Source organism: Colossoma macropomum, unplaced genomic scaffold (genome assembly GCF_904425465.1).
Source record: "Colossoma macropomum unplaced genomic scaffold, Colossoma_macropomum, whole genome shotgun sequence".
Taxonomy (NCBI): Eukaryota; Metazoa; Chordata; class Actinopteri; order Characiformes; family Serrasalmidae; genus Colossoma; species Colossoma macropomum.
In genome coordinates this window covers 20,171,323-20,195,184 of record NW_023494792.1, presented here as the reverse complement: position 1 = coordinate 20,195,184, position 23,862 = coordinate 20,171,323, and the positions used below count along the sequence as shown (strand labels likewise).

Genomic DNA, 23,862 nt, shown 5'->3' with positions numbered 1-23,862 from the left:
CTGATTTATATTTGTCTTTATTCTAATGCATTTTTTAAAACAAATAAATGCTCCAGTGTCTTTCTATACAGTCATATGCAAAGGTTTTGGCGACCCTGGTCAAACAACATGTTTTGTTAACACATCCTCTACAGAGAATACACCACTGCACATTTAATGCATAATTACCGTTTCTTTAACACTGAAATCAAATACTGGAAAAAAAAATAAATAAAATGTGTCCAGTGCAAAAGTTATGGCACATTTCATATGTTATAATTTTATGTTTTTTCACTATGCAAATAAATACAAATTGTACCATAAAATTAAATGTGTTCACTTAGAAAACCAACAAAATATCTCATGTGTGCAGGGGTGTACAAACTATTGCATATGACTGTATCATTTTCACAGATGCCTGAGACTTTTGCACAGCACTTGAGCTACCAAAGGATTTTCTTTTTTAAAACATTTTAAACCCAAGTGCTCACAGTGGAGTAGTGATGACTGACATTAAAATAGTTTCATAAATATGAACCTGATGAATGAAGACCGGATGTGTTTTAACGTTCTCTGACACTTAAGATCACACACTACAATGGATTACAACATATCAAATTTTTTTGCGCATTTGCTACAACATATTTCTAATCTTGTGTGTAGTAAGAAAGATGTTAATCAGCACTGAGCGCATAAAAATAGTGTATAGTTGTGTAGCTCAGTGGGTTCTTGGTCATTCAAGTCGGACCCGTTTTCTTGGTGAAGGTGGGGGCTCCAGGGAGAAGGCAGTGGGAGAGGACGGACGTGATTCAGGCAAGAGCTCAGTGCAGTACTTCTCAATGTACGGCTTAGCAACGTTCCACACCTGGACAAAGAAGAGGAGGTGAATGAGGCACAAGCTGAAGGCATGACAGGAGAAGAAGCTCTGTTCTATTTCTTTTATAGTGGATAAGACTGAGATTCAACCAGGATCCAAGCTGAAGGGGCATTCTGCCCTAAAACTAGAATCTAATCTGTTATTTCTTGTGTTATGTAATGTTCTGTAGCGCAGCATTTTATCCCAGTGTCTTATTGTTTCGACAGAATTTATGATTTTATATTGTTTTCATGTTTTCATTCTTCAGTTTTCTCTCAATACGATACTCAACATGGAATATGCAAATACATACAACCACTGGGAATCCCCGTGGTGTTAGCCAATTCTGACTGCTAGCCTAGCCACTGATCTCTAGCCACGAATCATGGATGTAAAATGGTACAATGGGACTCACCTTCTGGTCTACAAGAAGCCGGTGAACAGCTTCAATGTCTGCAGACATAAACCTGTCTTTTATCCAGGGCCTGTCCATCAGAGAGAGAGAGGGGGAGAGAGAGAGAGAGAGAGAGAGAGAGAAGGGGGAAAAGAGAGGTCAAAAGAGGAATAAACAAATATTGACTGGTTCAGCATTTGGGGTCCAAGATTTGTTTTGGTCAGTGTCACTTTACTTACTTGACTACAGAACGCACAAGGTCATACACCTTCTCCAATGGCGTTGTGGTCCGGAGTGGGCGGAGAAACTCTATACCCTGACAAGCTGCCAGCAGTTCAATAGCCAGCACTGAGAGAAAACAAACAAAGCACAGCCTCAGTCAAAATCACACACTTTCAACCTCTGCACTGTATATAACTGTTAGAATTCTATTCATCCTTATATCAACCCCAGAACCCTAGGGTTATTAATCAGTTATTAATCTTAAGGGGAAGTATTCAGTAACTACTCTCAATGATTTTGTAACTTCTATGACACTTATATGTACTTTATGAAGGTATCAGACTGAGGGGTGGGCCTTGGAGTTTAAAGGGTTAACAGTGGAGGTTAATGGAAGAGGTAATATTTAAGATCATGTAAATTCAATATAGGTCCAAGATAGAACTGAATTGCACCTCATTTATTTCTGTTACCAGCACTCAGTGGTGTATATATATTCAGGTGTTGGGGGTATAATTTGATGGTGTTTGTACCTTGCTCGACATGTTCGATCACTCTCAGGGCCTTCCTGGCAGCCCAGCCGCCCATGGACACATGGTCTTCTGTAGCTGCGCTGGTGGACAGAGAGTCCACTGAGGAGGGGTGGCACAGAACCTTGTTTTCAGAAACTGCAAGGAAACAAGAGCCTTTAGCAAGTAAAGCTGACATGTAAACTTAAAGCTGCAATAAGTAAGATTTGGGGAGTTGGAGACACTCTGATGGAAATGTGTATTTGCACACAATGTATGGAATTTTTGTAATGGCGGTTGTGCTTCAGACCCCTTCTCATAGCGGATGAATCTGATGTTTGCAAGTGTGTTGAAAGAGTGTTCATAGAGAACCTTCTTTTTTTTCCCCAGTTTTCTCCCCAATATAGTCGTCTCCAGTTCCACCCACTAGTTAGGACTCCCCCAATCGCACAATACTACCAGCGCTAGGAGGGTGAAGGCTAACACAGACTTCCTCCAAGACCTGTGAAACCAGCCACCGCATCTTTTCTAACTGCCACTAATGCGACGTCATTGGACAGCTGAACGCGCTCGGAGGAAAGCGCCAACCATCAGATCTGTTATGTCAGCTAACAGATGCCTGTGCTGACTAGTATCGTGTTAAGTGATGGGGGGAGAAGAGGGGGGGCATCCTACCCACCCAGAGAGCGAGGCCAATTGTGCTCTCTTGGACTCCCGGCTACGGATGGCTGTAGCACCACCAGGGATCGAACTTGTGATCTCCTGACGACAGGGCCAACGCTTACAAGTTTTTTTTTCTCCTGAAAAAAATTTATAAAACTATTAAGGAAACCGTGTTTTGTCTAGCTGCCCATGGGATATACCTTCTCTGACAAGATCACGAGATTCCTTGGCAGTTAATAACTGCTTTATATAGTGAAGAAGTTATATATTTGACTGAGTTGGTTCACTGTGGGTGTGTTAGGATGAGAATGACTGACCAAGGGCTGCTGCAGTGCAGTGTGCGATCATAAAGCCGGAGTTCAGTCCTCCTTCATTGACCAGGAAGGCAGGTAGCTCGCTGAGAGACGGATTACAAAGACGTTCAATACGTCTCTCACTGATAGACGCCAGCTCATGTACCCCTATAGCCAAAAAATCTAGTGCCTAGGGGGGAAGGACAGAGAGACAGACAGGCAAGTTATATATTTGCCTGAGTTATGAGCAGACAAGAGGCAGACAGAAAATAGACAGACAGAAAATAGACAAACAGACACACACTGATATCGCACATTCACACAACATGCAGTCCAGTGCATGTCCTTCTAACACTAGGCAAAAGGCCACTTGAGAAGATTATATTTAAAGCTATTTATCTGGGCAGAAAACATTTATTTGCTTGAAAGAACATTAACATTAGAATAAATAAATATCAACACTATGCACTTAAATGTAATTTTGTCTGTTACTGTGTTAGCTTAACTAAACCTCTCCTCAGGCAGCCCAGTATTTGTAGTTATAATCCAATACCTGGTTCATCAAGCATGTTGATAGTAAAATATAACCTTTACAGCCGCACGGGGATGCTGATGTCCCCAAAGTGCAGTTTTTTTTTCAATGATTGACAAATGTTGAGTGTCATAGAAAGATGTGTTTAATGAAATAAAACAGTTTCTGTTCTTCTTCACAGTTCATCTCACAAGACATATATAGCTTAAATTCTAAATTAAATTCTTGTTTTTATTGTATTAATAATTAGGTGTATTTATTCTGATGTTATATAGTGTTTCACAAACAAAATCATATTTACTGCCCACATAAATCAATTTGTTTGATTTAAATTATTATTGTTTTATTGTTATTATTGCTGCATCAGAGAAGTAGCCTGATAGTATGTCATTATACTCTACAACACTGTATTGGTATTGGTGCTTAATAACAATAAAGTTGAATTGGATTAAATTTAATTGAACTGAATTTATCAGTCTTTTGCACAGTGACGTAATCATCTATTTCTATGATTTACAGTGAAGAGAAACAGGTATGCAGACACTTTCATTTTTTTATTATATTATAAACTTCCAGTGCATATATCTACTTCACATTTACACACATAATGTCTTTTGTCTTTGTGCTTATGAATAATAAAGGAAAAATGTATGCATAAATGCAGACATGCATGAAAAATGTATATATTCATACACTATATATATATATATATATATATATATATATATATATATATATATATATATATATGTATATATATATCACTGCTGTTGGAAGAAAACCTCGTATCTCTCATTTTTCAGTTTTTGACATAATTTGAAAATGCCTGCTGCTCTTTGCGTTGTGTGTAAATTTCATGATGAATGGACCAACAGAAATGGATCAAAATGACTTGGACAAAATGTCTGGTTCCATTGACTTACATTAAAAGCAAAGCAGGTTTTTTTCCTTCCCCTGTAAAGTTACCATTTTGGAGATACAAGTTACCGTTTTGGAGGTACTTTACAAGCATAAATTTAAAGTGGATATATGCGTTGGAAGCATATTAAATTACCAAAACATTGGGCCTCATTCACCAAAATCTTCCTATGTTTTTTTCTCAAATTAATACTTGAGAAAGGTCCTAAGAAAAAGTCTGCATCAGATTTGATGATGTGTTCTTAAAGCGCTGAACTGTTCACACCTTTGTGCTCTGAGTGTGTGTTGATTCTTTTCTTACCTAAGAACAAATCTCAAATAAGAAAACTGGTGAATGTTAGAATCTTTATAAAAACTGCGTAAGTGGGTTTAAGAAGAAATTTCTTCTTATGAATGGTTGGTGAATGAGGGCCAGTGTGTCTAAATACACCCCCTCACTGTATATCTAGACTAACAGTACCTTTGCGGGATACTCTCCATGAAAGTTGCCTCCAGAAATGGTCTCTCCCCTCTCTGCAAAGACCATCTAGTTCATTTGTCAGGGTTTGAACAGGTGCAGGATTTAAAAGAGAAGGTAGGAGGAGTGCAAATGGATACGAAACATCATTGCAATGCAATTGCAGTGCTGTAAAAAACAAATGTCTAACAAAAATGGTTTCTCTGATTTTACCTAAAGCTTATTATAATGCATAAAGGATACAGGATTATCTGTAGCACTGTTAATTTCTGTGTTGATGATATTTCTCACAAAAGCAATTGTATCATTGACGATGCCATGGACCTGTGAAAAAAAGACAAATGCCAAACTAAAGTAGATGGACCATCAGAAGTGATGATAAGGGTTGATCATTGTCTTGTTGACCTCAGATTCTGGCTTTACCTGGGGACAGCAGCGCATGGTGTATGCATCCTGGACTCGGTCACAAAACCTGTGGCTTTCTATTGATGTAAACAGCATAGTAAACAGACTGCAAGGTACAGTCTGATACAAAATTTTTAACACCCCCAGTCAAATGAATGAAAATGAATTTACACGTCATCTACAGGGAACAAACATAAATGAGTCTTTTAGCTTTTAGATTGCAATTTCTCTTTATATGCTAAGTTTAACATATTAGATAAAAGTGAAACATAAGGTATAAAATGTGCCATAACTTTTGCAAAGGCCAATTTTACATTTTATTTTTTTAGAACATGTTAAATTTAGCCAATAAAAAGAGTGAGTGTGCATTAGTGTGTTCTCTGAAGAGGATGTGTATTTATTTTCTCCTAGAACATCAACAAAACATGTAATCTGACCAGGGGTTATGTTGAGTTTCAGAGCAAACAGTGATTACCTGCAATCTCTGAGGGGTGGTGATCAGAGTCCAAAAGAGCACGGAAACGCAAGGCCACCTCCTTCTGCCCTGGGTGTGGACGCAGCTCATGAATGTCTGTGAGAGGTTTGGAACAAATCTGAGTTTCATTGTGACAATATATAAAACATCTAGAACTGTACAGGAAAGTTGCACTGAATCCAGTGCATGTTTTCCAGAATAGAGAAGACACTGCTTTGGTTTTGAAATGCAACATCTAGTATGATCTGTTTTTGAATTTGTCATAAGAAGGTGAGTCTAAAACTGTCAGCGAATCAAAACAATGACATGCATTCTCTTGTACCCTCAAAAAATCATTCTTTATCTGAACTTAACTGAAATATATTATGGAAAGTATTTCCACACAATTAAATAGTTTTCTTTCAAAATAAGGCAATTATGTTTATCCAACTTAATTTACTCAAACTGGCTAAACTTAATCTGCTATTACATTTCCAACTTAACTCATTAAAGTTCATTGAACCTGACTTAATAATGTTGATTTAACTTAAGTTGGTCCAACTTATCTTACTAGAGTTGGTTTAAAAGTGGAGTGTAGTGCCCAGTCGGCTTAGAGAATGTGGTAATCCCAACAATAATGAGCCTAAGCAATTAACCAAAATATGAGTTTAAACCCAAAAGAAGAGATGTGAAGTTGGACAAGGGGCCAGTATACAAATAGCTGGAAAAAAAAAATCAACCTTCCCCTTACTCAAAATAACTGAGTAATATGGGATATATTCTACTGAAAGTACAACAGAGTTCATTTATTTGGTTATGCATCTTGTACCAGGTGGAAATGTCATGAGAAGTGTATCACTGGAAAAACACACTTCATTTTCTTTTATTTGACTTGTTTGACTTAATAATAATTATGTTCTTTCAACAGTAAAATCTTAAGTACATCATAAAAATGGGTCAAATCAACCAATATCAACTTAATTATTTTTTTCCTAACATAAAAGCCAGTTCTATGATGAGTGTAGGTGTTGGACAACTGTGGAAGAAAAATGCTTCCAGGTAGAGGAGAATTTAAAAAGGACTTCAAGAAAAAAGAGAAAATATAAGTTCACAGAAGACACATGTCTGCTTATTTTATATTTAGCCAATCAGGTGTGCCCATGTGAGAGGGAGAGCCAGTTTCCCTCTGTATTCATATAAGGTTTGCATATAAGGTCACAAGACTCAAAAAACTGACTTTACATAATCACAAATATGAAAATTAGAATTAAATTTCTTTTTACCAATAAGAGAATCCAAAACCTTCATCTTCATGTAGTGATCAGCTGAAAAAACCTACAGGCTATGCTTTCAAAAATATCCATTTTCATCTCATAAAATTATAAATATCCATTTCAATGTGAACTTTAGATTAGACTATAAATAAACTAAAATTCTGAAGGAAACGTTTTCTCACCACTGTCAAATGCTTTCGTGGTTCCCTTCAGGACCTCCAGCGTGAGCGCAGCAATGATGTCGGCTTGTCTGGCCACAGACTCTGCTCTCTCCACAGCCTCTGCACCCAGCGAGGTGATCATCTGCGTCCCATTAATCAGAGCCAGGCCCTGCAGATGGAGAAAGTTTGATCATGCCTCATTAACAGAAACCTTTTTGGAGATTATATAAAAGATTATATATTATATAGTATATGGACAACACATATACACAGAGACACGGAGGGAAATGCGTAGCTAATTGTACTTTGTTACTATAGTCAAGTATTATTTTGGAAGTTTAGTATTTTACTTAAGTATTACTGAAATTGAATATTGTATTATTATCTAATTACATCTCCATGAGAAAAAAACATACTTTTCTACTCCTTACATTTTCATTTAGACCTCACTCTTCTATTTTTTATTTTGCCGATCAAGCGAGTCCTGCGCATTTTGTTAACGTTATCTTAAAAACTTCACACATCACTGTAAAATCCACCTGTTGAAAACATAGTTCTTCAGTAAAGATAATGGTTCTATACACAACCATAAAAACTCAAAGAAGTGTTCTTTGCATGGTGAAATGGTTCTTCAGACTGATGGAAAATTTGTTGTATATGGTTCTACATAGAACATCTTTGAAAAGGGTTCAATAGAGCACCAAAAAGTGTTCTGCTATTATTACAAGCTTTGTAGCAACAGAAGAATGCTTTTTTGTGCTATATAGAACCACCATATATAACACATCTTCCATCAGTCTGAAGAACCATTTTACCCTTTAAGCATGCAGATGGTTATTTGAGTGTTTATGGTTCTATATAGAACCACTGTCTCTACTGAAGAACCCTTGCAGGACCATTTTCAAGAGTGTAGGCTAATTTGTCTTTATGTAAGAAGCAGTACTGCCCATCAGTCACCACAACACATTATCACAGTCTTTAGAGTTTGATGCGGTGTGTAAACATTTTAAAGTTTCATTACATTTTTTTAAATGTATCACTTGCCTCCCAATTCATACAGGTCATGTGTTAAGACTGTGTTAAGACTAAGATAAAAAGAGGTTGGGAATAGGCATGTAAAATGAATTATGAATGTTTTGGCACATAAAAACACACAAGCATTAAAAGTGAACCTCAGAGGGGGAAAAACATACAAGAAAATGTAGCATATGGACACTTTAATACCAGGTAGACTCATTAGTTTAGATTATGCAGAAACATATCAATATATTTTTAATATTTAAAAAAATGTTATGTTAATGTTATTTGTTAAATTGTTTTATTTTAACTTTTATATATTATATATTATAACATTGATATTTTTTACATTCATGCAAGTATATTTTCAATACTTCCACTTTTTCCCTAACTGAGTAAGATTTTGACACATTACTCAAACTTTCACTTAAGTGCAGTCTATCTATACTTTGTATACTCATGCACAAAGAGCCAGGAACTCCACTATCTCTAATAGTGTATTTTTATTCTCAGATTAGCCTTGCTCAACATTGTTTTCTCCCTTTTTCATATTTACTCCCAGCCAGTTACAAAACAAAGCAGGTGAGTCAAGGACACATTTCTGAGAACACCACCACTATGTCAACACAGAGACAGATAAAAGTGGTTAAAGCCTGACAGAGGTCAGCAGTACCTCCTTTGGCTTTAGTGATATAGGCCTCAGTCCGTGAGCTTCCAAAACCTATGAGCAATGGAAAGGTCAAAGGTCAATCTGAAAAGGCACATTTCATAATGCTGTTGTTTCGTCTTTTAGTTTGGTAAACACTGGGATGCAACATGAATGGAGTTTGAGCAGCGAATTCTTACGTATTTGGCGTCAGCCCACCCACTCTTAGGTGACCACATCTTCCCTTCTCCCATCAGCCCCAGTGCCAGGTGAGAAAGAGGAGCAAGGTCTCCGCTGGCACCCACTGTGCCTTTCTCAGGAACGAACGACAGACAGGACGCTGGGAACACCACAGGGAACGAATGGAAACTAATAGAATGAGACACTTTGGAGCAGCAGCACATAAACCTAAGGTCACCACGTCCAGTGCTAAGGACATAAAGCGCCCCAGCACTGGGCTGTGAAACAGTGGAGCAGTGTTCTCCGTAGTGATGAAGTGATGCAGTGATGACTTTGTGATGAGTTGGAGTTGCGTTTGTGATCCAAAACTAATCATTCAACATCAGTACCTGACCTCACTAATGCTCTCCTGGCTGAATGCAATCAAATCCTTGTATGTGTAAGGTACTTATAAATAAAAGTGATTCTGATTCTGACTGTGATAACACCACCTTTGAAAGTTGACTCTGAAGAAAAAACATCCTGTGGTTCCCTCAGTGAAGCCTTTTCAAGTAAAGAATCATCAAAGAAGGATTTATCCTCAGATATTAACACCAAAGTCTTCTCTGAAAGAGCCTTTGTATTTCTGAATGAACTTCTAGACACTTCCAAAACTGCCAAAGCAGTATTCTCCTGAGCTCAGCACTGCTAAAAAGCTTTTATGTACCATTAAAAGCCTGTATCATTGTGTGGAGGGTTTCCAGAGAGATGCCACTGTGTCCTTTAGCCAGGACATTTATCCTGAGGGCCAGCAGCATGCGCGTCCGCTCAGGGCTCAGAGGACTGCCCAAACCTGCACAAACACACAGTGACACACCGCACAATCACAGCACACGAGAGGTCGAGCCAGACAAGGGTGCACTGTTTAATGAATTTAGACGATAACAGAATTCTGATTTGAGATCTTGGATCCCACCTGCTGAGTGTGAGCGAATAAGATTCTCCTGCAGCTCCCTGTGAAACAGAGAAATATAGTTCAGGTATGCCAAAGTAGATTTCAAAGCTTTCGGTCTGTTGGGCTGCATTTTACACTTAGTTGCTGGGCGGATTTAATGATTCAGGGGCTCTAGGCAAAAAGACAGGAATGAGGCCTCACAGATACACATTTTTAAATTGTGACGCAACTGCACTGCTACACATAAGAATTGCACTAATGAATTTTTTTGGTTTACTTTACTAACTTGTTAAATTTCCTAATACAAATCTAGTAAGACATAGTATTTCTTGTATAATCCTGAGTTACTGAGATAAATCTAGTACAGATCAGTTCATTTGGATCAGTCCTACAGACTGAGTAGTCTTGTGAGAAGCTTCCCAGCATTCTTGGCAGTTTTGCTGGTTTCTGTTAATTACCTCTTATTTTTCTAATTTATAAATATAATTCTCTTTGCAAAATGTTATTTTGTTTCAGAATATGCTCTCCTGTTAAATGTGAAGTTTTGATGCATTTTTACATGTTGCTGTTATTCTCACTGATGCCAATAATTTATACAAAGAAGAATATTTCAGTCACATTAACCTAACCAGTTCAACAGTGAGCAGAGCTTGAAAAAGTAGAGCACTGCCAGCTCAGTGGAAACCATTTATGATTACTAGGCCGTTTTAGTTCATGTTACTTACAGCAGAAGTGTGGATCACTGAAAATTAGAAAGTAACTATAACTCAAATATAAAGCTGTTTAAGCTTTGAACCTGTTAAGTAATTACGCAGCACTACGTTTGCATGCTTTTTAAAGTACAGTCAACTAATTTAAGTTTACAGTGTGTCTACACGGCAAAAAAATCTGTCTTGGCAAGTAAAAACATTACAAGTTTAATATTTCTCATTTTGAAAATATCATTAGATTATTTAACTCATTTCTAAGTAGTTTTATTTGGTAAAATTGTCTCACTACATTGGCAGATAATTTTGCTTGTTGTAAGAAACAAACAACACTATCTGCTGATTGATGCGGTAAGATAGTTTGGTAAAGTAGCAGCACTTTCCAAGAAGTAATAAGTAATATAATCTAATTCAATTTCGAGAGAAGTAATTAGTAATTTTATATATATATATATATATATTTCTGAATAAGTTATTCAACATCAACACATACAGTATATCTCATTTGTATTTTCATGGGACCCTTGGCTCATGGGGGCCTTAGGCGGCTGCCTACCTTCGCCTAGTGCAGGGGTTGGCAACATGCGACTCTTCTACTGCCCTGCTGCGGCTCCACAGCAGAAATAGATTTGTTAGGTAAAAATAAATTAATCCTTCTTTGCAGTAAAATAAAGTTTTACTGATCGTTCAAACACTGTTTAACAATAAATGGTTATAAATGTTGGAGTTAATGTAGCCTACGTCTGCTAATTCACCCTTTAACCTTGATTGGTGCACTGACTGATTGTCGCCATAGCAACACAGACGACAATCTCCCCTAGCTAGCAGCTAACGAAAAGACGAAGAGAAAGATATAGGACAAACATCAATAATTCGGAGATGAATGGACTTATTTGCATTTGTAAGCACTGCAGCAGATTCCCTAATATGTTTAATCAGCAGGGAGAAACTGTCAAACACTAAAAAGTCACAAAGCTGAAGTCAGTTTCTCGTTTGCCAGCTTCTTGTTCGAATTTTCCTATTCCACCTTAAATGGTGCAGCAGGTACGTTCTGGTGCCTCAAGTACCATTTAAGGTGGAATGGGAAAATTAGAACAAGAAGCTGGGGAATAAGAAGTTCAGCCTCGTAAAAAAAGGTCGAACACTGAGAGATATTTCACAAGAAACTGTTCTACTTTTGGAAAAGTTCCCTGCTGGAGATGCGAGAAAAGCAGCTATAGCTGAGCTGAAGCTTAAAGAAGAGCAAAGTAAGTCTGTGTTTTTGTTTATATAATATTTTTTAGTCTACACTTGGACATTAGCACATACTGAGACATAATTACAGCCAAGATGGTGAAATATTCAAAACTTCAAATAATGGACAAGAAATGTTGTGGCTCCCAAGGTGAATTGATTTTTGTTGAAAGGACAAAATGTCTCTTCTTAACATTTGAGTTGCCGACCCCCGGCCTACTGCAAAGACCGCCCCTGCCTGGTCACACAAAGCAAATAAGAGAAAACAGGAAAATGAAGACCAGATGATAAAGGGAGCTACCCAAAGATCAAAAGCATGACTGTACTTGAGTTTGCTGATGGGAATGACCGTCCGAGCGAACTTCCCGAATCCTGTGGTGATCCCATACACAACTGGAGAACAGAGTAAACAATCAGATTGCAGTGTACACGTCTGCTTTGAATCATTCAGTTCCACTAACTGTGTGTAAATTCCTGTTTTGAGCCACAGTGCACGACTTACATGTAACTTAAAACAGGCACAACAACAACCAAAAAGTGTTTCATACAGACTGCTGTATATAATGTGCAATCTGATTCAGTTCAGTAGACAGTCTCAATACTATTTAAACCTACTAAGTGCTTGTAGAACCCAGTTAAAATGAAGTTCCACCTGCCTACCTTTCTTTTCTTTCACTATGGTGTCCAGAAGTTCTCTTGACTGGTCAACCTTTTTCTCAGCCTCGGGAGTCAGCTAAAGATAGACACTCAGTTTGAACAAGTTTGAACAATTACCATGCCTTTGAACAATAAACATGCCTAACCCTAGATAAAATGTTATGTTCTAGGCGACAGCTATGGTTAGGGACATTTTCAATGTACAATAATTACATTTCAATGAACAGTAATTAAATGTACAGCAATTTTAATCACTTTTTGAATTTTAAGAAGTGATAGTGATATCAAATACAATACCAGTATGAATTCCAATACTGTGCAAAAGTCAAAGACTTAATTTCATTAATTTCCAGTCAAAATAGCCATTTAGTACAAATTACTTTATTTTAGGAGATATTTCTGAAAAGATTAAATGAAAGATAACCCACTTGCACAAGGAACAGCAAAGTCATTATTATAAAATAAGAAAAAATAGAAGTTTTTTTTTCCCAAAACTGGAGTTGTAACAACCATGCAAGACCTGATAGACCACCGAAACGATCACCAGCAGATATACTTAAATCTTTCATCTCTGAGAAATCTAAAAAAAATCCGCAGGTTTCTGTTCATCCTTCCACTGTAAGAAGACAACTCAGCACTATGAGTCCGAAAGAATGTGCAGCTGTTAAGTAGCTGTTACTGTGAAAAGGAAATAGACCAAAAAGAAGAAAATTTGCAAGAAAATTGTCTCAGAACAATGGACCGACCACCCCAGAGTCCACATCTCAACATCTCTGAACATGTTTCAGATCCCTTGGATGATAAGAAGCAGAAAATGCTACCAACTTCTAAGACTGAACTTTGGAGGTGTGGAAAACTATAAAGATTTCTTTAAAAAACTGAAAGCAAGACACATAAAAAGAATGAAGCTGCAGTAAAGGCAAAGGGTAGAAACACTTAATGCTAAAAAAATTGCTAGTATATTTAGCCAATGAAGTTTCAGTGTAATTTTCTGTTAAATATATGTTTTCTGGTTTTTCATTTGTATTTAATGGCTGTTCTGACAGCCCTTTAAATAAATAAAGAGTGGTCTTTGACTTTTGCACAGTACTGCACATTACCAGTACATTCAATATGTACATTCAAGTTTCAGACCTTCAGATCTTCAGCACTGTTGTCTTTTCTTTACCTTAATCTTGTAGAGGCCTCGTCCTAGGTTGACTAGGTCAGTGGAACTCAGACTATTTCCATCTAAAAAAATATACTGAACACAACCAAACACGTCATTCACAGAGTTATAATAAGCCATCTGTTTTTGATGCCACAATGTGTACCATTTTTGGTGATGATTGCAAAACATTCTGTTCAAAAGTGTTTAAATTAAACTTTATATTGACAATGCTTCTCTAACACTAATTTCTTTCAAAGGATAAAATTTTACATTTTCTTCAAGGCAAATGGTTTTCTAAGAAGGTATGAAACATTCTTACCTCGTCTGGCTCTCTGTAGGGTCTTATTCTGGTTCCTTCTGTTAAGGTAGTGTCGGTTAACCGTTCACATAAAATTGAGACTTTGCAACAATCATCAAGTTGCATGAATTGCTGTTTGCATTGTGAACGGTTGTATTCTTCAGCAAAGTTTAAACAAGGATTTTATACACATTTTATGAATCTAGTTTGAGAGCATTTTAGCAGAGTATATAGTATGATGTTTTACAAGGATACAAATATGACATTCCAGGTTGGCTGGGAATGAAGTCACAAGACATGGTGTCTCCTTCAATCTCTAGACAAATTAAAACAAAACCAGGACTTAAAAATACAAAAAAATCATTATTTCATTTGGTTCTGACACAATAACCTCATGAGAAAGTGTAAAACGTGAGAGCAGAACATGTTTAACGTTACCGAGCTCCACAAAGTCATTGTCCTCCAAGACATCCTCTATTGTATCGTCACCATCCAACAGTCCCTGTCCCTGACACCTCCTGGCCACAAAGTGCACATCTTTGATATTTAGGATTCCTCCGTTATCAGGCTTGTTCTTGGCGTACCGTTTGAGAGCCTCCACTCCTAACCAGTTTATAGAGTAGGACGCATCCTTACAGGGGACGGTCAGCCACTCATCCCTTACATGCACAGTAAAACGTGGCATGGTATAGCTTTGGCCAGTAAGGTTGGATGTTCGCACAGTTTTGCACTGCAGAAAGGTGTGTGAGGTATCACGTCTGGTGGAGGTCGCCAGCCTGAACTGACCAATCAGAGGCATACTGATGAACCCCTCCTCAGCGCATGGGCAGTTGAACCCATGGTTGTGTTTGAGTAAGTTATCTCTGCCCTCTTCTGATCAGTCATTCACATGCGCACACACACTCACACACACACACACACACTAGAAAGGACAGTCACATTTAGTCACTGAATAGCTTGCAGGAACAATCTGTGCAAATGTGAAATTTAACATGTGTTACCTTATTGTGAAGACAGGAGTCTATCAAACATTAACCAGGCAGACAAAATTGAGACAACTAATGACTCAGTTTGTAGGTCATTGAAGTGAGACATCCACATCCATATCATAAAACCACATAACAGTGATAATGATCATTTATTCTTTGGTCATTTAATCCCAGCTACACAATTTATGGGTCATATTGGCAACGTTCTACCAAAAAAATTCACAGAAATGACACATTAAACCACAATTCTGCAAAAGAGACAGATGGCACTTTGCCATCTAGCTGGGGTCAGTTGAAGCTAGCCTGTGTCAGATTTAAATCTAGTGACTGATTGTGTGCAACAGTCAGCTACTTTACATAAAAGGTGCAGTGTGTAAGATTTAGTAGCATCTAGCAGTGTCACTGCAGACTGCAATACCCCTCCCTCACACCTCCCTTTAAAGCATGTACTGTATCATGTTCTACTGTCTGCACTCAAAAAAGTGGTCCACAACTGCATTTTTAAACTAGCCCAATGTAGCAGGAAATCTGTGAATCTGTTAACTCTGCAGTGAGTGCTGTATGGTATCATGTAGCACTAATAGATTGGAGATCAGTCCACTGTGAAAGAAAACATATTGTGTTTATTGTTACCATTTATAAATCATGAATTTATTATGTTTTATCTTCTTTTTTGATATTTTTTTCCTACTGCTAGGGCCCTGTCCTGCTACTTATTTTTCACATGCGTTGTAAAATCACATTCCTCAATGGCAATTTATACTACTGTCTCTACTAGTAAGTTTACAGAACAATATTCTATGTCCAACAACTTTAAGTTTAATTAACTGCCCATGGTAATCAACCATATAAAACAGATGCAGTTGATAGAGATTAGGCTGAAAAATGCAGGACATTTTCTTTATACTCTATTGTCCATTCAAATGCAGCTCCCTCTTATTCCAATCATTTTGAAAAATGATGACCAAATGAATATGAATTGGTGCTGCAGTACAGCGAGTCTTATAAAGGATACTGACGTTCAAAAATGTTCATTTTACCATTTTGAAGTGTTTAGTTTTTAGGAAAAAAGCTTTTAAGATCTCAATTTGCAATTAATTGTCAAAAACATCTAAATCATTTATGTAAGGTGTTGCTGTAAAATGGTTGATTACATAATATTGATTTAGCCTCTTAAACGGCCAGTGGGTCTAAACTTTCATTACACACTCCTATAGTGTAAACATAACTCAGACAGTTTGCATTGTAGTTTATGTAGTTATTGAATACTAATAAGCATTAGGACGTGATAAGTCTGGGCTTTTGAGGGGTTTGGAGAAAAAAGTCCAGTTTTGGCCTTTCATGCTTATCCACTGACACCAAAGTGTAGTTAAGAACAGTGCAGCACCCAAAACACACATCAGACCTGGGAGTTCTCAAGAACTTTTCATTGATAATCCAGAAAACACAAACATTCTGCTTTTTCTTTCTCTCACATTCTTTCACATATTTCTTCGTCTGCTTCTACCTCTGAAGCGGCATACTTCACAATTTATACATTCATTCACCCTGTCCTGAGGCTTGGCCAGACTCCAGAGGAAAAAAAACAGTAAGCAAACATCTCCAGTAGCCTCCTGCTTCTCTGCAGCCGCTATGAGAGGGACTCCTTGTGTGAAGGGGCCCATACTCATTTCCCCCAAACGCAAACCACTCACTGCACCAAAAACATTCACTAGTCTGGGCTGTGAGTCATGTCTCCAGGCTGGCAAGCTGTTTTACTGCTAAGTCAGTGGTTAGCACATGCAGATATTTATGATAATATTAAAAACCTATGTAAGATTAATAAGGATCAGGGGAGGAGATCTCACGGCATGATTAAGAAAATAATTTAGGCATGTTCTATGACTATGTCACATGTGCATGTAAACAAAACATTTCATATTAGATATTAATGTATTACAAATATTTTAATATTTGACAAGTTAGCAACATGGAGAAAATAAATAGTATTCCATACTGAAAAATTGTCCATACTCCATCTATAAATATACTCATTAGTAGCACCTGGATTTAGTGAATTTGGGGCTCTAGGCAAGAAACAGGATTCCCCCATCCCACCCTCCTTCAACCACAAGTATTGGTTTTCCCTTGGTTTTTCATTTGCCTCCTCACTCACCTGCCCACATTGCTGTTGTACAGTGGGGAGTTAAATATGTTTGCTGAGGTTGGTGTCACTTCTTCTGCCTGAACCATCCACACATGTTCTCATATCATCGAGTCAGACTGACTTTCCCAGACAATTTACCTATAATTACTGTAAACATTGTTTCCAGGATTCATCTTTTATTTAAATTGGCCTCCATTCACTTTGTGTTAATTCTCTAACATGTATGTCTGTACTGAACCGCTTCTAAAGCTGTGTTTCATATGTACTCCTGTTTTTTCCTCTGTTATACTGAGTTTTTTAGTCTGCTAGTACAAATATTACTGATGCCAGGTAGCTTGAGATTTTGAAATTTGACTGACAGCAAATAAGGAACATGGGATCATCACGAAACAAAATGAAATAGCCCATTACTCAGGGGGCAATAATAACTATTACTAAATATAGTCAACACAACGTTCATTTTATAATACATGAAAATTTTAGAAAAGGTTATTTAGTGTCAGCATACATATCTAATATGCATTTTCATGGAGCCCTGGGTGTCTACTTACCTTTGCCTATAGCAAAGACCACTCTTCAGCGCCTGTTGCGAGTTTGGATAAGCTTTACAGAATACTGGTAAAAGTCCTATTCAGTCTAAGGAGTTTAGGTTGGAGTTTAGATTCACTGCTTAACATTAAGTTTCCAGTTTAAAATGCTATGCATAGCTAGACTGAGCTCTGGTAGCTAATTGAAAGGTTGGATTTGAAAGGCATCTGTTAACATTAGCCACGCTAACATTAGCTTAGGTACAAAACAAATAAACAGTAAAACTGATCTATCCTAACAGTTTGACCTTTCACACACTTACAAAATTAATATAATTTGAAACTAATAACACTAATAAATTTCATTCAATCTCATTTGAATGAAATCTGCACTTTCACATTGGGTTAAACGGGAATCACTATGTACATCTTTTTTTTTTGGAATAAAATATCAAAACTATTGTCAAAAGTGAAAAACTGAAAGATAAAATTCTCTTTAATATGGTATGAACTCAAACACTGGCCACCTCTATACTGACTTTGTTGGTCCACTTTTTAAAATTTGAGATAGCTCATCTGCTGCTGTGAGCTTGTGTCCTCTAGTTCTTCATCAGTGGTCAGTTTCTGGCCACAGGATGCTGTTGCCTAGATATTCTTGGCTGACGACGTACACTGTAAAAAATAATTTGTGGTAAGAAGCAATTTAACTGGTTTAATTCAACTTAAACAAACACTGTGAATGCAAAGCAAAATTTTAGTTTAGATGAAGAAATGAAATGTTTTTCAAATCTGAGGGACGCTTGAAATCAACTTCTGCCCTGCCCTGAAAAAGATGGTCTGCAAAGTGTACCAATATCTTAAGTGAAGCTCATAAAATGGACAGCGAGTGTAGATGCAAAGTACCTAATAAAATGTCCAGTGAGTGCATGTAGAAACTATGTAGGCCAAGTCAATTCCATTGCATTACTTTTACAGAGAGGCCATTTTAGATGCTCTGTAGGTGCTCAGCTGGTCTTGAACGAAAATCATCTAAATAAACATTAAATTAAACTTTTGTTGAATGTGTTACAGTCAAACCCTAAACCTAAATCTTACTCTAACCTTAATATAGACCCAAAACTTAAATCTTATACTAAACCTAACCCTACATGGAGGCCTAGGCACTGCTCAACTTGCTGAGGGTCCACCCTCCAGAAACAAATTCTCTGTGCCCCTCCCATCACTCAGCCTGCTGATCTCCTAAATTCCTGCCACTGCTCCTTGAGTCACAAGCTCCACCTCAGATGAGAGCTTGCTGGTATTTCTGTGTGGATCCCCTTTGTTGTCTGTAGCTTGGACGCAGCTGTAAAAATGTGGTGGACGCGTCTCGCCTTGCTCACCTGTCTGACTGTGCTGTTCGTCCTCACCTGTGAGTATGACACATAAGAGATGGAGAATGTTAAAAGGGCAAACGGAGTGACTCAGGTCCTTTGCTTGCTGGAGATTACATCTTTGGACCTTGCCCTACAACAACAACAATAATGACAACAACATCAGTGCTGGAGTTTAGAACATTGTACCATGTAGCTATGAATGCATGAGTAAGACATGGATTTGGAGGTAGGAAACACTTGTGACATTCTTTCTGGTCTATTGCAGTGTTCCATGAGGTTAACAGTGCATCTGTGTCTGATGGAAAGGTGGACAAGAATGCAGCAAACCCACAAGGTGACCAAAACAATATAAGCTATCACCTTCATCCAGTTGTAGCTCATCATCATCCAAATATAATGGTTATATCTGGGGCCAATTGCTTAAGCTTTCAGAAAAAGAGTGTTGACCTGTGTTTTTCTTGCTTTCCCCATATCAGTGCGCTATGATGGGGGGGGTGACCTCTACATGCTTTAAACGTGGTCCTAGTCATCATTGTGTATATTACTTAATCTAAGGTGGGCTAAGGAGGATTTTCATGCAAGAGAATGATGCCAGCAGCTTTTTCAAACGGCGTGGCAGGAGGTCAGTGAAAACGCAGGATGAGATCAACGGTAAGTTAGTTTATATTCTCCAGCTGATGGTTAGTCAAGAGAATTTGCATGATTAGTGGGTTGCACACAAGTTGTTATGGTCAATACTGATTTGGCTTTTGTTCCTAATGGAAAGCCTTAATGAAGTGGCTGCAAAACAACAACTGGACTGTTGAAGCTGATAAATTTGTTTGTGCATACGGAGCTATAGTTGTGTCGATGTAAGACACCACTTGGAAAAGGTCTGGTTCTATGTTTGGAACAAATGCAGTAATAAAATGCTTGAATATAATCTATCAACCTGTCAAAGCAAATTAACTGAGTATAGAGGCTTTCTTAACGCCATATACATAAAATAATAAAAAAACCCAGATGTAAACACCTAAGGCAGGAGAATAGAGGCTTAGAGTAGAGCATGGGCTCTGCAGGTGCTCCCCCTGACCGCTGTGTTTTGAGCCAGCTGAGGAATGCAGTAGAGGCTAACCACAGCGGCGAGCAGGAGCCACAGGCCAACACGGAGAAACCAGCACTCAGCCCTCAGCTTCTGTCAGAGCAGGGGCTGCATGTTTGTCTTCAGCTTTTGACTGGGCTATTGTTTTGCATTTGATTCTAATTTGCTGCAGCCTCAGTTACACTTTGCCCTCCTCTAAGATCTCCAGCGTTAAAGTCTGTTTACGACTAATGCAAATGTATGGTCAAACGTGTGCTAGAGATGCACAATGCTGAGCCTGTAAGAACTGGAGAAATTGCAGCAAGCAGACAAACGGAATGCACTCACTCAGAATTCTTGAGATTATCCAAAGACAAGTGATGACATGATTTTTAGTGAGTTGGAGAGGTCAGAGTTCAGGGTAGTGATTGGTTATGTCAGAGTTTATCATACAGAATCTGAAAAACAGCTCTTTGCATCAACAAAGCAAGAGTTACCATAATGTGCATTAGCGCATAAACAAGTTCACAGTCATGTGAAAAATCTGAACACTCCAGGCAAGTTACAAGTTTTGCTCATTTTTTCCGTGAAACTTTTCCGTCATTTCTGTGTTCTCATGTCAATAAATCATGTAATTTGACCAGGGGCATCCAAACTTTTGTATGTGAGTGTAAGTACCAACAAAGCAAGCACACATGGTGTCACTGATATGAAGCATCACTCTTATGAAGCACCAGAAGCTACTTGAGTGCTAAAAGCTCCCCCTTGTGGAGAGTCTTCAGCCTGGTAAACATGTGTGAGTGAATGAGTGAATGAGTTACAAGCCAGGCCCAAGAGATTCTTTACATCTAAAAAGTAAAACAACTGTACTATAAAAATATTGCCATAATCTTCATACTGTATTAGAGTACACTGTAGTTACCTGCAACTAAGGCCGCACAATTTGCAATACATACTTAACACAATGCTGTTCAACCATGATGAGCAATGATGGGTGTACCTCCACCCACAGCTACAGGGCAGTCTGCAAAAACACCTACTGTTCGTCAACCTGCATCAACACCTGTCATCTGTCACAGCACATTCTGTGCTAATTGCTGTGCTTTATTGGTCCATTCATCTGATGAACAGTGCTGTTGTGCTGCTCAATGAAATGGTGTATTTGCAGCCAAAAACAGGGGTTTGATTTTGCACAATTCACTGCACAGCCCTAACTATAAAACCAGTCCTGTTTCTACCTTATCTTGTGTTTATAACTTCTGTAATTGACATTCCATTTTCATTTTGTGTCATCAAAATTTACCTGATTTTTTTTTTTATGAACAAACCCTCCACTCCTGTATGGCCTCTTCTGCTGTATTCTGATTATTTTTTACTTTCCCTTTAAATGTTGTTTTTAAATGTGATGCTTTCCCTGTAGCTGAGCAGAGACAGAGACTGGCAGCTGACGAAAGGAAGAGAGAATACCATGAGGAGCAGAGAAACGAGTTTGAGAGTCATGCAGAGGAAGAGCATGATGGTAAATATAAATATCTCATAACAGTGGAAGGATGGATGGATGGATGGATGGAATGATGTATGTACACTACCAGTCTAAAGTTTGGATGCACTTTTTATTTTATTGATTTTTTTAAAAGCCCCTGACAGTCATGTGGGAAAAGGACCTGAGGGGGGTCCTCACAAAGCTTTTCTTTGCTTTCTGCATAATTTCATATGTGTTATTTCATAGTTTTGATGTCTTCACCATTAATCTAAAATATGATTAGGCATGCCCCACCGATCATTTGCAAAAGTTTAGGTGCTCCAAAGTCATTTTTCAAATGTGTTTTGCTGATTTTCTAAGTTACAGTAAGTACATATCCTCTACTGGTGTCACAAAGTTGGAAGCGTATAACTGTTTCAAATATCTTTGTATGATGTGGAATTAACATTACTGTTCACTGGAACCAAAAGTCCCAGACCCTGACAATCAGATCATTATTCCTCCTCCACCATATTGCTGACAATATGCATTCCGCTGGTATCTGCCAAACCTAGACCTGTCCGTCAGACTGCCGGATTGTGAAGCGTGACTCGTCACTCCAGAGAACATATTTGCACTGCTCCAGAGTCCAGCGGGGTTATTTCACTATTTAAGCCAGCACTTGCCATTGTGCATAGTGCTCTTTGGCTTGTGTACGGCTGCTCAGCCATGGAAACCCATTTCATGAAGCTCTCAATGCACAGTTCTTGTGCTGATGTTGCCTCCAGAGGCAGACATTTTGCAAACTTTTCATGAGGCTTGAGGCAAAGGTGCCATCCTTTAACCGTGCCATGTTTAAAATCACTGACCTCTTCAGTAAGACCCATTCTACTGCCAATGTTTGTCTATGCATGGCTAAGTGCTTGATTTTACACAACTGTTAGCAATACGTGAGGCCAAAACCCCTCAACCCAATAACTAGGAGGGGTGTCCACATACTTTTGGCCATATAGTGTATCTATCTATTAACTGATTTATCCCATTGCGAACTGATAAATTTTTCATCTCTCTTTCAGAGCAAGATGAGAGAACCCGGGAGAAGACAGAGCAGTGGAGAGAGTTCCACTATGATGGCCTTGACCCTTCTTATGAGTACAACCGGCACACCATTTAAACCTGCCAGCAGAGCTTTTGCCCATCAGGGGATAAAAAAGGTGCTACTGAACAAAAATATTCCCTGACAACTGTGTAGCACAATTATGAGTAAAAACATCATCATCATCATGCACTCAGAGATTTATTAACTGGGAAATGGCACAAAATCTATTGGGTCAGAGCTACAGCACCATCTGCTGGACAAAAACGCAGCCATTATTTCTGGTGGGGATGCAGGTAGATGAAGAGTTAAAGATACTGATAACATCACTTGCAATGATGCTGTGCTCTTTCAAACTTAAAGCCTTTGCTTATTCCAGGCGAAAATAAAAAAAACAGCAACTGGACAAGAAATTAATTATTATACAATTCTTGATCTTCCTACTACAATTACTGCTGCACAAATTGTTCGTGTTTTGCTTTTGTAGCTTTGCACCTAAGCAGAACGTGCAATGTAACAAACCTATCAAAACAATGCTAACAGTAATGCAAGCACATTATACAAATTGCATTGCACAAAATAAATATTCATTTACATAGCTGACAAAACAATATGTACATTGCTTTACTTTCTGATTTACTGGAAAGATTTGAGAAAATTATGCAAAGCATGTTGTGATGCATGCTGTGTGATTCATCTTTTAAATTTGGAAGGATGTATAATTTTGTGATAATTACAGTATGATATACTACAACTGCAAATGACTCGGCCTTTACCAGTTTATTCATGCTGTTTTGAGCTGTAGTCATGTTTAAATCAGTATAGTTTAAACCCGAAATTTGCATCTGTATATGGTATTATTAATGGTTAAATACGCTATTAAGACAAATATGCAGCTAGTATATGTATGCCTATGTGCCAACTGCATTTTTTTAGTCTAGTCAAACGTACGTATTGAACTCAGCGGATTGCATTCTGACAAGGAGCAAGTTATTCTTACTCTATCTATGTTGAGATTGAATGTAAAATGGTACATCAATTAAATAAAATACCATATCCAGTTATATAGCGTTCTTTTTTTCCTTTTGAGTGATGAAAACAGTTCAACACTAGAATGAAATAAATAAGTACTGAATGTGGGAAGCAGAAGCAGTACAAGCCTCTCTCTGTGTTGGGATGTGAATGAAAGAAGCTGCACCTAGCTGCTAAATTCAGAACACTTCTACGAAGACTGTAAGCACACCAGGAGTGATCTGTTTTTCATCTTTCCCAA

General features: G+C 38.0%; 2 protein-coding genes across 2 annotated transcripts; one reads left to right on the top strand and one right to left on the bottom strand.

Moving 5' to 3' along the window:
* Nucleotides 1-14,717, bottom strand: hal (histidine ammonia-lyase). Its single transcript, XM_036576445.1, has 20 exons — nt 14,375-14,717; nt 14,192-14,252; nt 13,958-13,985; nt 13,657-13,731; nt 12,492-12,564; nt 12,158-12,224; nt 9,913-9,950; nt 9,664-9,789; nt 8,978-9,117; nt 8,805-8,852; nt 7,136-7,283; nt 5,701-5,796; nt 5,244-5,302; nt 5,064-5,144; nt 4,824-4,889; nt 2,938-3,103; nt 1,982-2,116; nt 1,469-1,577; nt 1,251-1,320; nt 1-844 (listed from the first exon to the last, which is right to left on the bottom strand). The coding sequence occupies exons 1-20, from the start codon at nt 14,619-14,621 to the stop codon at nt 713-715; spliced, it is 1,965 nt and encodes a 654-aa protein (XP_036432338.1). The 5' UTR covers nt 14,622-14,717; the 3' UTR covers nt 1-712.
* Nucleotides 14,718-18,857: 4,140 nt separating this feature from the next.
* Nucleotides 18,858-22,975, top strand: ucmab (upper zone of growth plate and cartilage matrix associated b). The gene is made up of 5 exons (XM_036575485.1): nt 18,858-19,006; nt 19,237-19,305; nt 19,527-19,622; nt 21,452-21,550; nt 22,570-22,975. The coding sequence occupies exons 1-5, from the start codon at nt 18,949-18,951 to the stop codon at nt 22,665-22,667; spliced, it is 420 nt and encodes a 139-aa protein (XP_036431378.1). The 5' UTR covers nt 18,858-18,948; the 3' UTR covers nt 22,668-22,975.
* The last annotated feature ends 887 nt before the right edge of the window (nt 22,976-23,862 follow it).

What these genes read in the sequence shown, in the direction of transcription:
- hal (XM_036576445.1), bottom strand. Translation starts at nt 14,621, where the DNA reads ATGCCACGTTTTACTGTGCATGTAAGGGATGAGTGGCTGACCGTCCCC. An exon ending in CATAGTGAAAGAAAAGAAAG is followed by an intron (nt 12,225 to 12,491) that starts GTAGGCAGGTGG and finishes TCTGTTCTCCAG; the next exon opens with TTGTGTATGGGATCACCACA. An exon ending in GATCGAACATGTCGAGCAAG is followed by an intron (nt 1,578 to 1,981) that starts GTACAAACACCA and finishes GTTTTCTCTCAG; the next exon opens with TGCTGGCTATTGAACTGCTG.
- ucmab (XM_036575485.1), top strand. Translation starts at nt 18,949, where the DNA reads ATGTGGTGGACGCGTCTCGCCTTGCTCACCTGTCTGACTGTGCTGTTC. An exon ending in TGTGCTGTTCGTCCTCACCT is followed by an intron (nt 19,007 to 19,236) that starts GTGAGTATGACA and finishes GGTCTATTGCAG; the next exon opens with TGTTCCATGAGGTTAACAGT. An exon ending in GAATGCAGCAAACCCACAAG is followed by an intron (nt 19,306 to 19,526) that starts GTGACCAAAACA and finishes ACTTAATCTAAG; the next exon opens with GTGGGCTAAGGAGGATTTTC.